The sequence below is a fragment of the Boleophthalmus pectinirostris genome, unplaced genomic scaffold (genome assembly GCF_026225935.1).
Source record: "Boleophthalmus pectinirostris isolate CB_2022bp ecotype Guang Dong unplaced genomic scaffold, ASM2622593v1 HiC_scaffold_14, whole genome shotgun sequence".
NCBI lineage: Eukaryota > Metazoa > Chordata > Actinopteri > Gobiiformes > Gobiidae > Boleophthalmus > Boleophthalmus pectinirostris.
The window spans coordinates 11,906,933-11,923,378 of NW_026571047.1; the positions used below are offsets into that span (position 1 = coordinate 11,906,933).

Sequence of the window (16,446 nt, forward strand, 5' to 3'; positions counted from 1 at the left end):
ATAAAATATTCACTGCATATACTGAGACAGACATGATGAAAAGTCAACAAAAATAAACAGTGTTTTTATTGTAGAAATGCAAACAATTGAACAAAAACATCTTTAAAAAATGTTCACAATTAAGGACTTTACAAACATTCATTTCACGCATTTCCTTGCTAAACATTCAAATATTACAAATAAATTACAAAATTGTAATGTTCATTGCATAGGCAAAATAATCTGACTGGATACACAATAAATATACAACACTAGAGGCAGACTCAAAGCAAATGTGATCAGATATACACACTAGTGTGGGTGAGGCAAACACTGACAATATTCACATTGAGGTGGTTCTTGTGGCTGCTGGACCCTCAGAACTACGATGTGGACTTGAGCTCCAGAGTGGATATGGACTTCTCAGGTTTCTTTGACTTCCTGTATTTATACGCTAAAAGGATTGTGGCCACAAGGAGGACCAGACCAGCGACAAGCAGAATCCACTGTCCGGCAACTGCTGAAGAGCTGTCCAGATTCATGCCGAGGAAGTCCACTTTACTCTTTTCTTGTTCTGTGGGAGAGTGAGAGATGCCTGTTACTCAACACAACTGAATCACAACACAACTGAATCATCTCATGTTACGATTTGTCCATAAGGGGGCACAATTTGGTTATCTACTTTTTGTGTAATGAAGGGAGTTAATCACAGCAAAAAAAATCATCACACATAATAACTATATCATATCATAGTTAAATGTATTAAGTTTGTTTCTTCCATTTTGACAATCAAAGTTCTCTAAAATGTAAAATGTGCCTATTGTAAATATTGTACTGTAAAGGTGCAACTTTTCTGTTGGAGGAGATACCACCTGACTGTCCCCATGGAGATATCAGGAATGTACAACATTAAAATATTACCTTACATTCAGTTTTATTGCAATGCATGCATTCTTACTGTGCGTGAGATTGATAAATGTAATCCCACACTCTGGAACATTCTTGGTAAAGTAATAACATCCCCATGGAGACAAGCTGATGGCCACTAACTAGTACACAGCTGTCATCCCAGTCTTTACTTCAGTCGTTCACAGAACAGAACAGTATAAATAATTTGTGCAGATTCTTGTTCATGAGTATCTGCAGTGCACTACTAGTATTCTATCTTTAAAACACACATGCTGCAGATGTGCAGTGTACTCGTCTGTGGTCACAGTGCACTCCATTTCTGTCCAGTTTAGATTCATGTTTAATTTCTCAAAGAACCCTGTTTGCCCTGACGCAGCCTCAGCTCTTGCTTCTTCCTGTTTCTAAGAACCTCATCAATCTAATCTGTATACAAGCTTTCAGCAGAGTCTCATCAGCAGAACAGGAGAGGTGAGATCAGTTTCACTATAAGCCACAACACAGCACAACTTCATCTGTACAAACTCAGACAAACTCACTTGACACCACGTAGGGTTTCCAGTCGTACTCGGGCCATCCAAGAACATCTCCATTCTTGGCATTCTCCTCCTCCAACCAAGTGATGAGTGGTTGGAAATACTCCATGAGCGGCAGGGCGCTCATTTTGGGCTGACCGGTGATCATGGCCATAGCTTCAGGCCAGGGTTTACTGAATCCTAGCTTCATTACGTCACTGGAGGTGGTGAGTGAAGAGAGGGATTTGTTTTATGACACAAAATGAAAAGTGGTATAGACCCACACATATCCTATAATGATATACTGGTCAGTGTACTCACCCCATAAGCTTCCCAGCCTCTTTAGATTGGTAAATATCACATGTATGAAGGGGACCAGTGTGTTTGGCGGCATTACACAGAGCTTTGTGGAACTGAAACTGGATCACGAAGCTGACAAAATACCTGGTGACAGATGCATACAAAGACTACATTATGTTTTTGCCCTCTCATTGACTCACTGATTCACCCTTGCAGATATAGGGGACAGTAATCAGTGCTGGTGATAAGTGGTACATGTGCCTACCTGACATATGGCACGTTTGCTGGGATGTGGAACTTTGCACCCGGGTCAAAATCTTCCTCGGTCCGGGCGACAGGTGGACACAGACCCTGGTACTTCATTCTGGGGACATACAATGGTGTCATCGTTAATTATTTTACAGTCTTGTTGTCAAACTGATAAACTTTACAGACATGTTTGAAACCCTTACTCAGCAAAATATCATTTACACAAGATACCTTTATGTGATAACCTCTATGTATTTCAGTGGTTAAAAGGGGCCTTTTGAAGAAAAAGATGATTTTTTAAATTTTATTGACCTTCATTATGCAGGATAGTTCCACTGAGATTAAGAAACTCTTCAGGGGAGTCCTGGCCCCACAGGGGACCCTGTTGTACATGCTTTTAGTGTTAGGGGAAACCAGAGCACCTGGAGGCAACCTGCACAGGGAGAATATGCAAACTCCACACAGAAAAGCCCTGCACTGGCTCAGAATGGAGCCCAGAACCTTCTGTAAGGAGAGAGCGCTAACCACTTTCCCACCGTACCACCTAATAAAAATAATTGCACAACTAACACAACTTACTTTTTTTTTTACATGCACAACTGCTACATTAATACTACCTCTACTGTGATCAACACAGATTCTACAGACAACTTTCTACTATTAATACTAGTTCTACATATTATTGATTATTGACACAATAAAGAGTTATTAGTTTCCTAAATTAGCCTTGTTTTTATCTTGGTTGTGTTTAAGTCTTGGTCATGTAAAATGTAGGCATGCTTATTTTAGTTTCAGTATATTTTGCAATAATCTGGGTATTGCAGTACTTATTGCACTTCACAATCTTGCATTGTGCAGCTCTTCTTACCACAACTGTTACTGATGAAGGCATTATCTGAGCTGTTAAATAGTTTCCCTTTGCCAGTATGAAGAAATCTATTCTCACAAATGATCCAAACATACAGATAACCTAAATAAACACAAGCCTTTTGACTGACAGAGGCCTTTACCTGAGGTTCCACCACTCTTTGTTGTACTCTGTGGGTGGGATGCGCCCATCAAATACTTTCCATCTCCACTGGTCCATAAGGTAACCAAAAGGCAGGAAGGCAATCTTATCAAGGGCCATGCTCATCAGGAAGTTAATGTCACTCTCTGGTTAGAAACAAAACAGAACATTAGCTTTAGACTTCACATATTACTTCAGCTTTTTTCTACATTGAACAAACAGTAAAGCTGCTGACCAGAGTTGCTTTCCACTTTGTCCAGCAGACCAATGCTCTGTAGATGTTTGGGAGTGGACACAGACAGAGCCAAGACATCCCCGATGGCCTCGTGGAACCCGGGGTTAGCTCCATCCCGGAAGGACACCGGCTGGTCCTTGTACTGCAGAAAGTATTGCACATGTCCCATCTCGTGATGCACTGTGATCAGGTCGTCCATGGTGATCACTGTGCACTGTTTGATTCTACATGGAAATACACAAAGAAATATAGGAAAGACAAATTAGAAATATGCCCTTTTTTTCATTTCATATTTTTCCCACCCTGTGTGTATTTAAGTAACATCTGAGAAGACACCTGCCTAAAATGTAACTTGTTCAGTAGAAATTTTTTTATCCAAATCTATCCTTGCATACCCTCAAAGACCGGTCATACCCATACCACAGTTTGGGAATCACTGAATTAGATAAGCGTACATTTAAATAAGTGTTGTAAGCTGTTGTTACAATGGTTCTCACAGAAAGACAAACTGAATGGGAGAGGTTTCAGTCTCACTGCCACGTTTAAAAGCCTCTTTGAACTTGACTACTGAATACGGTGATTTATATTTCTTTCTCTTTTTACATATATAACTTAAATTCTTGGCAAGAGTATAGATTAAACAATATAAAAGAATTTGTACCTGAAGTCCTTTCTGTTGTAGAAGTCCCATGCTGATGCGTGGCACACCACTTTGCGATCGGAGGGTTTCTCCAGCATTGACTTGTCCCAGAACTCTGGTGGCATCTCCATCAGGCCCAGAGAGGTGAAGAAGTTTTCTGATTCCTTAAACATTCTATGAGCATCCCATTTCTGCAAAAGAAAAAAAAAAAAAACTCCTATGCATTTTGCTAAGGTCAATGTATAACTCACAAGTGTTTATAGAACTTTATTGTATTATAAACTCAAACTTGAACTCATCTGACCCTCGTGAGCCTCGTAAGGTGAATGAATAAGCTGTTATGTATTCAAGTCTGTCTCCTTATGTAACCTCTCCTTACCTGAGCCACCATGGCCGGAGTGGCGTCAACTTGTGTGGCGTCTGGGTAGGGCATAACCAGGTCCATTATCCCCGACCACGTCTGCGCCCACATGTTCCCTAAAAGCAAACAAAACCTCAGTCAAATTTTGGTTTTCAGAGCAGAGGAAAGAGTGCGTAGTTGAAAGAATGTCAGATTTATGAATGTGAGTGTGCCCAATCCCTAATGCTGGAGAACTGTCATAGAAAATCTCACGCCTGACGCAACTCAAATCCTGATTAAATCCACCTGGAGACTTGGGCTTGTGCATACATAAACAATGACAGAATGGTTGAAATTCCGTAACAATTTGTGTGTATATAGAATTGCTATAATTTAATATTGAGGAGCCTATACATCTCTATTGAAGCTTTATACATTTTGTAAGAAATGTATAAAGTAAAAATCCATAAACTTTGAACCTCAGCTCAATATGTGTTAAGGATTGACTCCACAAACTTATGTCATAATCTCATAAATGATTTAACTTTGGTCTGTTTATGCTGAGAAATTATTATTTTTTGATTCATGTGGATAGATGCAGAAACCAGGTCAACAAATCTGTCATTTTCCAGCTCACTTTCAGTCTATAGGGATTGTTAAAAATGTTATGATGCCATGTGAACGTAACCTATACTTTTAAAATGGTGATCTGTGTTACCCAGTAAGTGAGCGGGGATGGGCCCTTTGAGGTTGATGTGCTCTGCTCCGTACTTCTTGTAGAGTGCGCGGCGGACATAGGCGTGCACGTTGTGATAGAGTGGCTCCAGCTCTTTCCACAGCGCCTCCAGGTCTTGCTCAAAAGTGGGAGTTTCATAGAGAGAGCGCCAGAATGCCCCGTTATCACTGTGACCTGAATGTGGCACCAGGAAAACACTGATATTAGCAACATTTTCTACATCCAGTCTATACAGTGTGATAGAAAAGGGTGGATACAACTGTTTATGTGAACGAAAGGAGAAAAATGAAGCGATTTAATCTGTTTTTCACTGGAATATTGTAAAGTCTCAAAACTCACAAAAGTTTCCTGTATTACGCAAAATTGACTTGTGAGCTTTTGGTTATGTTATGATGTTGCTGCCTCCTTGAAAACATCCAGCGAGTTGTGTTTTGTTTTATTCGCACATGCAACGATCTATCATTGGTCTGTCTACATCTCCAAAGCTCTGTTCCAACTTGTGGTGTCATGACTCAGTCAAGTCAGCTACATTTTACCTTTTGTTTGGTAGAGATTGGCAATTCTAGAGCTGAAATTATCCAAATGATTCTAGCGAAAATGTATAATTTAAAAACACAATACACTTCCTGTATTGCCACATGACATCACAAGGTGGGGTGTTTTCTGTTTGAGAGAAGAACTCCTAAGCCTAAATTTGCAGGGTTTGTGTGTTAAACATGTGTGAATGAAACAAAACTCGTGATTCCAATATCGAGGATTCAAAGGCAGAACAAAGAGAATGTATGGGGACGTTTATTGCCCTTCCTCCTACGAGATTTGGCAAAAGCTTAATATACCAGTTAGTCCAGTTAGCCCCGTTGGCGTTAGCGGCACAACCAAATGGCAGCGATTGGTTAAATGAAAAAGTATGAACAAATTCTAATGCTGCAAGGTCAGACGGTTTCCACAAAGTGAAACCGTCTGATGAATTAGGCTAATGTCACCTGCTTGTCTCCATAGAGATAGAAAGATTTAAGGACATATTGTGGAAAATTCTCCAGAGAGATAGGACCCTTTAATTTTCTAGTGGCAATAATTAGTATTAGTTACGGCTAATGGGAATATTTCTAGCAGTTACTCAATCATTTTAAAGAGAAAAGTTTCTAATAATATGCAGTGAAAAATTGAAAAGTGCTGAAATATTTACACAGCTTCATTCACTCCACCAACAATGAAATTCCTAAATATTTCATAAATCACACCATTGAGTGTGGCAGCCTTGTTGGCCAGCTCCACATATCTCTTGTAATCCTGACGGAGGACTTTGCCTGCAGCATCTCTCCATCCTTTCCAAGCAAACAGCAGCTCATCGTAGTCCCTGGACTCGGCCATGATCTTCTGAAGATCTATAACACAGTGCGGTCAGCCATACTGGAGCAGTTTTCAGAGCCACTTCCTCTCTTAGAGCTTGTGACGTTACCTGGGTCCAAAGGATGGCAGGTATTATTGGCTCTGCACACCTCTGCCACACTGTACTTGGTCTCCATGTTGGACAGCAGATTGTTGTACTAGAGAAAATATGGACCTCAAATTAGAACTTCACACAGCAAAACATGTTTGTAGTATAAATACCTTCAGGTCCTCGTTTTCAAACCTTATTAACCAATTATACTGATTAATCATACATATACAAATATTTCCTGGCTCTATTTTAATTGCTGCTGAAATCTGAATAAAGATTTTGTTGTTGTTGTTGTTTCAGATTTAATTAAATATATTTTATGCCAGTTTCACCTTTGGGTACTAGAAGGGCATACATTATAGGAAATACATGTACTAAAAAAGTATCAATAGATATTTTTGTTTATTGTAAATTTTAAGAACTTTTTTTTACGAAATCCGAATCCATATATTATGTTTTTTGAATGGGAACAGGTCCTTACCTGGTCTTTAAAAACTACTTCAAATCAGGAAGGATTTGTTTAGTTTCAGAATATAAAAATGATTAACCATTGAAAACTTAACTATATCTTTTAAATGGTACCATTGCGAATAATGGTAATCTGAAACCTATGAATAGCAGAGTTGTTTAAATTTTTATCAAAATTGACATTTTTTAGTAGGTGACAAATTATTATGAGTAGGATGTTCATTTCCACTGTATACACTCTCTAGCTTATGATTCATTTACTGAAGGACCATGATTACGAGTCATGTCTTTTGCCTTGCGCACCTCCTCCAGCTCTCCAGAAGACAACGCAGCTCTTTCGATGTCACTGAGTTTCTTGATGATACGTTTGACCTGCGCGTCCTGGAAGTCCGTGGTGTCAAACTGACGCGCCTTCTTCCCGTACTCTAGCGTGTGGGCGGACATCTCCAGGTTCTTTTGGAGCTACAGGAGAATAATGCACACTTAAAACCTTCTACTTTTGTATGTCACATGAGTTGATGATGATGAAGAGAGCGGCATGCATTACAAAAACAGAGACAGAAAAGTAAAACAGATTGGTTTATTTATTTTATTATTTATTTATTGTTGATTTAGTGTCATTGTGCAAACTGATCACAGTGTTAGTCATTCATACTTGTTATTTTAGAATCAAGTGATTGAATGGTATTAGTAAAAGATGATGTCTGGTCAGTTAGACGGTCTCACCATGGCCTGCTTGTTGGCCTCATTGATGTCAGTGTTGTAAGCCCAAGAAGCTTCGGTGTAAGCGTTCCACACAACTTCTGCAGTGGTGTTGTATTCGTCCAATAGCATCTTTGCCTTGGCCTCATCCGTTTCCTTGTCTGTCAACAGAGATTACAGAGATAAACATATGTACTCAAAGATCCAAAAATGACGCAGACACAGAAACTCCACTAGCAAAAATAACAATTAATATTTTTTATTCAGTTTCTGAATTTTGTCATGGCCTGCATTCATGGCTTCCTGTTTTCACTTACATCCTAATGTCAAAAATTAGGACACTATATGATAAATGTAAGATTTTAAACTTTTTAAATATACATACATGAAAATAAAATCTTCAGCTTGTTACAGTCAAATGCCTACAGATCCATTTTCCCTTTTGATTTGGAGGTCACTGGATCTGTTTCTACTGTTTTAAGATCAATATTGTGGTTTACAATGAGAAACATATAAAATGACAATTACTTATATAATACAGTCTTTACTAAATACCTAAATACCTAAACACTAAAATACTAAATAATAATCACAATGTTTTGATTTTTTTAAAATTAATACTACTTCTGTTTCACCAAAAATGCTTAAAACAGGAACATAACTAGAATAAAGGGACGATAACTACATCTTTCTGATTCGATAACTTGCTCCTTTTTTCTTTTCTAATTGATTAAAAAAAATTGACTTTTGCTGGTGTTACCAATATCTTCTGGGTATCCCTCGGGAACAGGGGGAGTCCAGTCGAAGTCGGGCCAGCCTAGAATCTCGCCTTTATTCTGCTCCTCCAGCCAGGTAAGGATGGGCTGAAAGTATCTGATGAGTGATGAAGAATCCATCTTACTAGTCCCTAACGCATTCAGAAGAACCTCCTCCCAAGCCTGGGAAGATCCCGCCTCAAGAACCTTCCTATAACAATGAGAAATAATGATCAGTTATGATACACTAATTTGTATTTTATTTTGAATGCCTTACTTCAAAATGGCTCCAGCTTCCTTTGAGCGGTAGATGTCACATGTGTGCAGTGGTCCAGTGTGTTTAGCGGCTTCACAAAGTTTTTCATGGAATTGGAACTGCAAAATGAAGCTGACAAAATACCTAGGGGGAGAGCAAGAATGTCAATAAGTAGAATCATGTATCATCAGGCATAATGCAGACTGCCATTCTTGCACTGTGAATCAATGTGAATGGGATCAAAGGCTTTTCTCGTCTGAGTTTCCTGCTCTTGAAGGATTACGATGTCTGTATTGTTCAGCTACATCTGAGTGCCAGTTATTCACTCCAGATTACAGCAAGCACAATACTTGAGCTCACAAATGACCACTATTTTTCACTAAAGTCCCATAAAAACCACAGCTCTAAATCTCCATGCCTGCACTAGAACGCCGGTATAGGACTTATGTAATTCATTATGGTGGGACTCTACCTGATGTATGGTGTGTTTCCGGGGACGTGGTATTTTGCGCCTGCATCAAAGTGCTCCTCTGTGCGTCTGGTGGGTGGGCAGATGCCTTGGTATTTAGTTCTACAAAATGAAATCCAAAACACATGGGTTAAGAATATGGTGGTTGGCTGGCATAGTTTTTGAATGCAGTAAGTCATGGAAAATAGCTCATGTTATGACTAAAGCTTTTCCCGTTTTATGTTTTATGTAACTTTTATGGATCAGCTGGGCACATCTGTTATGCCTTTCCCAGACATCGTGGGACATAAACACTCATAAGTCTGACTGGTGGCCAGTTTGACCACAAACTTATGAGGGATAAGTCACACCAGGTGGAAAAATATATGGATACTGAAATATAATATCTAACCAGAATATAGTTCAAATTAATAAATTAATAAAATAAAAATAAGCCCACCTGAGGTACCACCAGTCATAGTTGTAACGATCTGCTGCTGTATCTCCACTGAAAACGTTCCATCTCCACTGGTCAATGAGGTATCCAAAGGGAAGGAAAGCTATTTTCTCCAAAGCCATCTTCAACAAATAGTTAATGTCGGTTTCTAGAAGAATTAAACATTGTGTAAATCAATAGGCCTACATTAATAATGGTAGCTGACCACAACAACTGAGTGTTCAGTGTTTTTGAGTGTTTTTTTTTTTTTATCAACAGCAGATTCTGGTAGGTCTATTTGCAGCAGTAGTAGTTAACTTAGACAAGAGCAGTAGTGTTACTGTAGTAGACAAAACCCCTACTCACTGACCCAGTTTTGAGTGATGTGCAAAGATTATTTAAAGATAGTGTTATGTGTGTTTTTCTTTTTTGTGTTTTCTTTAGAAAACAATCAAAAAATCCAGTGATGTAAACTATCTTATCCATGTGTATACTGGCTTTTCAAATGACTCTACAGGCCACAGTGAGTTCATTACCTGTGTCAGATGCACTGGAGCCCAGCAGGCCGATGGTGTGCAGGTGTTTTGGGGTGGACACAGATAGAGACAGCACATCTCCAATGGCCTCATGGAAGCCCGGGTTAGCTCCACGCCTGAACCCTACAGGTAGGTCCTTGTACTGCAGGTAGTACTGCACGTGTCCCATCTCATGGTGCACAGTGAACAACTGCTCCATGGTCACTGTGGTGCACTGCTTGATCCTGCGCAGGTAAACACGGCCAGGGTAACAGTCACATTCACACTCATCCCAGTTACTTAGTCCACTATGCTATAATTTAATTTTTACAGCTAGCTTTATTATTGAGCTGAACACGAATCAAAAAGTATATGGGCAAATATAACTGTACCTTGCTAATATTCTAAAATGTGAATTGACATTTGTGATTGTTGGTAGGCTAACATTTCAGGCTACCAAGATATGTAGAGCATTACCAAAGTTAAAGCTGCTCTCTTTGGGTGGAGTTTCTGCTAACTGCTTACGTAAATGAAAATATGATTGCTTTGTCCGGAAAGTTTCACAATATGGCATTAAACTCAAGTCTGTCCATGGAGACAAACAAGTACTAATGATATTATGATATCAGGCATCATATGTTTGTATGCATGTTCATTATTGACAACTTTATACTTTATAAAGTAGTTCCATTCTAACTTTGATGCTCTCAATATCAATATAACTGTTTTCCAGTTGTGCACCTGAAGTCTTTCCGGTTGTAGAAGTCCCAGGCTGAAGCGTGGCACACCACCTCACGACCTTCAGGCTTCACCAACATGGACTCATCCCAGAACTCCTGTGGCATTGGTTCCAGGCCCAGAGAGGTGAAGAACTCCTCTGCTACTCTGAACATGTGTGTGGCATTGTAGCCCTGTACAAAACACATCATTTACGTGAACACTGTGTTTTTTAGCATTTGACCGAATTACTACTTTGAACAGTTCTTACTTGTCTCTCCATTTCAGCTGTCACATCTAGGTTAGGTTTGTTTGGAAAAGGTATCATCATCCCATAGATGTTGTTCCACGTCTGAGACCACATGTTTCCTACAGGGAATCAAAAATAGGTTAAAACTACTTTGTCACCAACACATAAAAAAGCGATGTTTTTATACCGAGGAGGTGAGCTGGAATGGGCCCTTTGAGGTTGATATATTTGGGGCCATACTGGTTGTACAACTGGCGACGCACAAATGCATGAAGATGCAGGTAGAGGGGTTCCACTGTTTGGTAAAGACTCCTCAAATCCTCTTGAAAGGTTGGGCTTTCATACCAAGACCTCCAGTACGCTCCGGTGTCTTTAAAACCTGGTTAGAACAACAATAGATGATGTTACTCTGTTGTTAAAACTGTACAATAATTATTACATTCCATCTATCAATCTTTACCATCAGCTACAGAGCCTTTATTGCTGAGTTCCACAAATCTTGGGTAGTAATTTTTGAGGGGAACCCCGGACGCGTTGTGCCAGCCCTCCCAGGCAAAGAGGAGCTTTTTGTAGCTTCTAGAATTGGCCATGATTTCTGTCAGTTCTGCATTGTACAAAATACATTGATGAGTAAAAACAGAACTAGATCCTTGGTCATATCAAATCAAAATTGCTATTTCAGTTGGCACAATTACCAAAACGCAAATGCAGTTTTTTTTTAGAGCATTACATCACAGACTGTCCTCTGCAAAGAACAAAATATTCTGTCTTTTCATAGCAAACTTCTTTAGTTTAGTTTAGACCTTTATAAACATGCTCTAAAATGTGTGAGATTCTTGTATTAGTTATCACATCGTATTTCAATCTTCTCTCAAATGCATCTGGAGTTATTAACAATGAGCTGAATCCTATTTTTTAAACATATAGCTCAAATCTAAACACAATTGTAATACTAAAAATTACAATATTTTTTTTTCCAAAATTGTGAGAACTAAAGGGTTCTGTTACTATTTTAGGCACGTAAATGTTTGGATAAGTTAGCACTCTCCTCATCCAGGAATAGGAAATGAAGGTGAGCAGAGGTGGACATTGGCTGTTAAGTTTTTCCACATTCTTCCACTAACCCTGTTCCACCCTGGACTGAACATAATGGATACAGGCACAACAACTTCATAGCACTTTAGAAACAATGGATCATTTCATTTAAACAGCCAGAGTTTGAGGCTAGTGTTGACAGCTGGTGAAATGCTGACAAAGCGTATAGCCATTGTTCTCAGCACATCTTGGAGTGTAAACCGTAACTTAAATCAGGGCTCCTCGCTCCATACTCGAGGGCACATGCATAAGACTTCCTCTTCAAGGCTCTCTCAAGTCGTTTAGCCCATCCTGTCCATTTTCTCAGAAGTGATAACATCAAGCAACTGTTTTCTCTTGCTTTTTGCTTTTTTTTTTTCATAATTTTATTGTGGCTTTACGAAATAATTCACCATCTGTAGCGCATTTGCATTGTGTAATTTGCAGTTCTTTACTCAAAACATGTTTAACCCACCTGGCTCCAGACTCCAGCTAACATTTTCTTGTGGGTGGACTTTGGCTGTGGAGTAAATGTTGTCCATGGTGCTGAGGATGGTGTTGTACTCCTCTCTTTCGGCGGTGGGCAGGTTGGCAGGTCCCAGGACAACGATCTTGTCATATAATTTTTTGTCTTGTTTGGGAAGAGAATTCAGCACTGCAGCAGAAAATGTGGTTTTGGCTTTGTGACCCCAGGCTTCACTAAAGGCCTGCTCATCCATGGAGGCCTGGACCTGAAGAAACGCAAAAACAAAACATGAGCTGTGAGCTTTATCTGTTGTTAAAGGGCCCATATTACTCTATTTTCTGATTTATGTTATAATGTTGTTCCCTCAACAAAAGCATACCTTGTTGTGTTTTGTTTCTTTCACTTATGTTTAACACACAAACCCTGCTTTTGTTCTTTCTTGACTTCTTCTCTCAAACAGAAAGCTCTCCATGTTCCACCATGTGATGTCATGTGGCAATACAGGAAGTGCTCCACTGTGTTTTAAAACCCCATACACCTTCATTAGAATAATTTTGTTCAATTCAGCCCTAGAATTGCCAGTCTCTACTGAACAAAAGGTAAAAGGTAGCTGTTAACTTGAAACTGCTTCATGACATCACAAGGTGGACTAAAGGATTTTGACCTTGGAGACATAGACAGACTAATAATAAAGGATTACTCAAACGTATGCATAAATGAAACAAAGCATAACTCCGGTATGTTTCTGATGAGATAACAGCATTATAACATTGTTTAAATCTCATAAGAATCTGTTTTGTGTAATAGAGGACTTTAATGTCTGTGTATGTCTGCTGTTTGTGGCCATTATGTAAATGTGCATTACATAAAATCATTCTGTTTGTGTGCTCTCTCTCTCTGCTCATCTTGGCATGGAATGAACATGCATCATGTTTAAGGTTTGACACAACACACTCCTCTGCTGCTTCTCAACATTGTATATTTATATATCTATGTGACAAATGCTTATTTCTCTTCGTCCACATCTTTGTAACAGTATTCTCTTGTTATTCCAGCCTCATACTCTGTAAATACTACATCATGTTTCCATTTGTGATTTGATAAGTTCCCCTCCACTGTGCCAACATTTCACAGGGATCAATATCTTGTGAGTTGCAAAAGGACAGGTCGTAGCTCATGCTCAAGGATAATACTTAACACATTTCTCTCCTAAGCAGAAAAATACAGCTCTGTGGCAGGTCGAAGATAATCACATGATAAAGAAAGAAGGCCATGGCCTTGGTAGAACTCTGTTCAAACTGAAATATGTTTATTCTCACATGAAGTCCTCTTAATCATCAGCTTATGTCTTTCAAAACAAACGGAACCTTAAAGCCCTTCAGGTACACACTAGTGTTATGTAAAGCCAGTTCACCAGCTCATCCTGACATCATTATTTAAAACAGGTCAAAACAGGCACTGCATTGTTTTAACCCCCTGTTAAGACAGTTTAAGGCACAGTTCTTGTTGTCTTTCATTGCACATGAACATCTTTGTCATTCTCAGTTTATGGACAGGCCATGCCTTATATGAAAGCTCAGAATCGCCACAATCCACTCACTGAGCTGCAGAGGCTGCAATAGCTGGAGTTTAGGTAGTGAGGATTCTGGTTTCACACCTGATAACACAAATGAGTGAATCATGTGATGCTCATTCTGCTTTCTGATTGGATAATCATATTGAAGACCAAAATGAAAACATAGATCATGTAGATTTTTTTTTTTTAGAATAAAGAATAAATCAGCATTACAGTTGTTATCATTAACAGCAACATTTGATTGAACATGGTTACATCAAGTTTGGGGACATAGATATGTCATGTTTATAACATATGAAATGACAATTCTTCATAACCTCCCTTTAAAACTCCTCTTGCCCTTTATTTCACATAAACAACTTCAGCTGAATCAGCTGAATGGAACCTGGTGATAGTGAGTGACGCATAAACTCTGACCTTTAAATTTCTCTCAATAATTTCTCTCAATCTGCTTAGATAATCACATTTACAAGACTGTAAAGATAAATAGTTTTTATGGTCTTTACAGTTATACAATGTGCTACCATTTGTCCAATTTAGTGAACTCTGGTTTGATGGGAGAGTTGAAAGGAGCTGGAGGCATTAGGGTTCAAAGGACAGTGAAAGCATGATTTTCTATTCAGCCTAATCAGCAGCCCGTGATGTGATCTCTATTCTGTTTGATCCCTACTGTTATCTCCAAGGCAGCTGCATGCACAGTATAGCTCAGCTGCTATGTGAATATACATATCATTTGGACAGGGTTTGACACCTTCCATGAATTCACATTTAATCCAACAGCACACTAAGCCAAGTTCTCCTTGATTCCAGTTCTGGCTCACAACATTGTGCAGGCCGTCATACGGAACAGTGCATGTCGGGGGGCCATGACTCCACCTGTTTAAAGTGTGTGGACTGGCCTGTGGAATAATGACGTCCTGTTGTGACAGCTGTCCAAGCACACGCGCATTCAGAAAGAGCCCAGGCAAGTTCCCTAACTGTATCCGAGCTGTTTACACAATGGGCGGATTAGAAAACACAAACGCATGTTGAGACTGTTCACTTGGATGGCACTAATAATCCACACCTCTGCAGATTAAATTACAGGATTTCTTTTCATGCATGAGATACTGTGACTCTGTGAGATCTGCGTGGGTAAGATGTCTTTGATAAATGCAGATTTTTTTTTCACTTCAATTCAATGAATTTTTGTGTAGCTTTATATCACAAAATTATTGATTTAACCAACAGAAAAAAGTTTGGAAACCTAACATCCAGCATCCACAGGAAACAAGCAAAACTGTCCCAGGGCATTCCCTGTGTTTAGACTCTTCTCAGAAAAACTCAGGGAGACCCACAGTGAAGGAGAAGTGCTCTCAATGGATGGATGGGCAGTAGAAGACTTTTACAGAGAATTTATTTACCATTGCAGTTACTTTTGTTTTTCAAATTTGTTTTAATATTTTTCCTACATTGGGCAGATCTTAAACTATCCATGCCTGTGATTTGCACAGTGCTGTATAGTAGGTGAAAGACAGTTATGAACTGATGCCCTCCTGCATTCATAAGTTTACACCCCAGGCTTTTTGAACTCTTTTGTATTTCTAGACACAAGCTGAGTTGGCTGCCCTGTGCTGAAGCTGAGCATGTCATTCTGGAGGGGGATGAATGATGAGAGAGATCCAAGTCAAGCAGAGCGTGGCGCCGCAGAACCCTCTGGCAGACGCACCTCCCCAGGCCACAGAGGGTCAGGCGCTCCCCCCTCCCCCCGGCTCTTACCTGCAGCTGTGAGTTGTGCGCCGTCAGGTTGGTGTTGTAGTTCCATGATGCCGTCACACTGTAGTAAAGCACTTCCTCGGCCGTGCTGTTGTAGTCACTGAGAAAAGACAGCACTCCGGCCACTGTGTCTGGATAGTTCCCCGGCAACCACTCCGTAGGCAGAGCTCCACAGAGTCCCAAGACTGGCAGGAGCAACAGCAGAGGGCGCAAGGACCTGTCTCCGCTGGTGGCCATCATGACAGGACCCAGCCAAATATCAAGAGAAAATGCCAGTCAAGTAAGTACACCTCCTCCTGTGTTGCCCTTCTCTTCACTGCTCCTGCCTCCCAAATGCACAGAAGCCAAGTGCAATCTTCTTTTTAAGTGCCTGTTTAGAGCCAGCCCACAGCCTTAGCACTTCACACCACTGGACATGTCTGCCTCTCTGCTCGCCTCCTCCCCCTCCCCTCCCCTCACACACTCTGCTGCTCCTGCTGCTGCTGCTGCTGCTGCCCGTGCTTGCATTCACATCCAAATTTGAGTGAGAGATTAGATATGACACACTAGTGCGCTCTGCAGCTCAGTGTGAAGTGTGGACTCCTTGTAGCAGCACCAGAGCTCTGGGAGAGAGTGTGCGGACTCTGCCCTCCTTCAGTGCACTGACAGCAGAGAAAGAGGTTAGGAAAGACAGAGGAG

General features: G+C 40.1%; 1 protein-coding gene across 1 annotated transcript; it reads right to left on the reverse strand.

The window, feature by feature from the left end:
* Positions 1–38: 38 nt before the first annotated feature.
* On the reverse strand, positions 39–16,088 carry ace (angiotensin I converting enzyme (peptidyl-dipeptidase A) 1). The gene is made up of 24 exons (XM_020924184.2): positions 15,772–16,088; positions 12,447–12,702; positions 11,358–11,501; positions 11,085–11,276; positions 10,919–11,016; positions 10,672–10,841; positions 9,952–10,175; positions 9,440–9,584; positions 9,004–9,102; positions 8,553–8,675; positions 8,281–8,486; positions 7,545–7,681; positions 7,122–7,280; positions 6,369–6,456; positions 6,151–6,294; positions 4,892–5,083; positions 4,213–4,310; positions 3,855–4,024; positions 3,194–3,417; positions 2,960–3,104; positions 1,966–2,064; positions 1,722–1,844; positions 1,425–1,618; positions 39–553 (listed from the first exon to the last, which is right to left on the reverse strand). Exons 1-24 carry the CDS (start codon positions 16,006–16,008, stop codon positions 363–365), a joined length of 3,858 nt encoding a protein of 1,285 aa, XP_020779843.1. The 5' UTR covers positions 16,009–16,088; the 3' UTR covers positions 39–362.
* Between the last annotated feature and the right edge of the window lie 358 nt (positions 16,089–16,446).